Source organism: Cynocephalus volans, chromosome 10 (genome assembly GCF_027409185.1).
Source record: "Cynocephalus volans isolate mCynVol1 chromosome 10, mCynVol1.pri, whole genome shotgun sequence".
NCBI lineage: Eukaryota > Metazoa > Chordata > Mammalia > Dermoptera > Cynocephalidae > Cynocephalus > Cynocephalus volans.
In genome coordinates this window covers 106,444,030-106,445,802 of record NC_084469.1, presented here as the reverse complement: position 1 = coordinate 106,445,802, position 1,773 = coordinate 106,444,030, and the positions used below count along the sequence as shown (strand labels likewise).

Here is a 1,773-nt window from a genome sequence, read left to right as displayed (position 1 = left end):
GGAAAAGAGTTTACCTTTAATTTTAAGTACAATAAGATACATCAGAGAGTTTATTATAGGGGGATAATATGATTCAATTTGTATACATATCTAAATAAAAATAAAATCATTAAATATAAAAAAAAAAAAAAAAAAAATGCTGGGTACCAATCAAGCTTTATTAAAGGAAAAGAATCTGCCTGGTTGCACTCAAAATGGAGGGAAGTCGGGGCTGTTCTCAAAATGGAGGAGTGCACCAAGTATGGGGATGGGAGAGCTTATACAGGGCACAAAGGGCTGGCTGATACAATCAAGGAGGGGCATTCTGCTAATGCAGAACTATGCCACCAGGGTGGAGAATTGCACGCTTGCAGAAGCAAAAGTCTTTCTGGTTCTCAGAAATCATGACGTTTCTTACAAAGGGAGTGGCTGGCAACTATTTTGTGCTTGTTGTGTGCAAAATGGCACTGATCACATCCAAAATCCATCAATGGACACTTTTTCTGTCCCAGTCAATTGATCCTTTTCTAGTTTCTCTCCCAAGGACACTCCTCAGAGCCCTCTTTACGTCTTTATTCCTCAGACTGTAGATAAAAGGATTCAGCATTGGTGTGACCACGGTGTACATCACTGAGGCTATAGCACTTGAGTATGAGTTGTGTGTAGCAACAGAACTAAGGTACACTCCTAGGCTTGTTCCATAAAATAAGGAGACTACTAAGAGGTGAGATGAAAAGGTGGAAAATGCTTTATACTTCCCCTGAGTGGCGAAGGTTAGACGTATGGAGGAAACTATTTTGGAGTAGGAGTAAAGGATACCAGCAAGGGGACCACCAGCCAGCAGTACAGATGCAAAATATATCACCACATCATTAAGAAAACTGTCAGAGCAGGCACAGTGGACCATTTGATTAAGGTCACAGAAAAAGTGGGGGATTTCCAAGTCTCTACAGAAGGATAGCCGCAACACCATTAAGGTATGTACCAAGGATTGCACTGCACTGATGATGACAGACATCAGAACCAGCAACCCACAGAGCCGGTGGTTCATGATGACCATGTAATGCAGGGGATGACAGATGGCCACAAACCGGTCATAGGCCATCACACTCAGGAGAAGGTCATCTAACGCTGCAAAAAGCATGAAAAAGTACATCTGGGTGATGCAGCCTGCATAGGTTATGACTTTGCTCTTTGTCTGGATGTTTAGCAGCATCTTTGGGATGGTTGTGGAAGTGAAACAGATGTCTACAAAGGACAGGTTGGAGAGGAAGAAGTACATGGGTGTGTGGAGGTGGGGATCTGAGATGATGGCCAGGATGATGAGCAGGTTTCCAAACACAGTGATCAGATACATGGACAGGAACAGCCCAAATATGAAGGGTTGCAATTCTGGTTCCTTTGATAGTCCCTGAAGAAGAAATTCTGAAATTTGTGTATCATTCCCTGGTCCCATGTAGTGGAAGTGACTATCAGAGAAGAGAAAAACACCATAACCAATTTTCAGGAAAGTGAATATTACAAAGTTGAAATGCTCCAATATATTTTGCAGTCAAGAAATTAGTTTCTATATTTTGTTTGTGGATCACATTTACTTTATCTCCCCCACCCACCATGCATCTCTGATTGGGAATTACTAGCCTACTCTTAAACTTTCACCAAGAGGTCATGTGTTCTACAGTTTTAATGAGAAGTTGGTTTTTTGTTTGTTTTTTCATACATTTGAGTAACATAAATTGAGTGCTGACCATGTTTTAGGTACTGTCTATGAAATGAGTATTGGGTGCTGAGAAA

The 1,773-nt window shown here is 41.2% G+C and overlaps 1 protein-coding gene across 1 annotated transcript; it reads right to left on the bottom strand.

Annotated features, from left to right (window-relative positions):
• Positions 1 to 466: 466 nt before the first annotated feature.
• LOC134387616 (olfactory receptor 7D4-like) lies at positions 467 to 1,336 on the bottom strand. Its single transcript, XM_063110035.1, has 2 exons — positions 982 to 1,336; positions 467 to 696 (listed from the first exon to the last, which is right to left on the bottom strand). The coding sequence occupies exons 1-2, from the start codon at positions 1,334 to 1,336 to the stop codon at positions 467 to 469; spliced, it is 585 nt and encodes a 194-aa protein (XP_062966105.1).
• Between the last annotated feature and the right edge of the window lie 437 nt (positions 1,337 to 1,773).

What these genes read in the sequence shown, in the direction of transcription:
- LOC134387616 (XM_063110035.1), bottom strand. Translation starts at nt 1,336, where the DNA reads ATGTATCTGATCACTGTGTTTGGAAACCTGCTCATCATCCTGGCCATC. An exon ending in TCTGATGTCTGTCATCATCA is followed by an intron (nt 697 to 981) that starts GTGCAGTGCAAT and finishes CTCACCTCTTAG; the next exon opens with TAGTCTCCTTATTTTATGGA.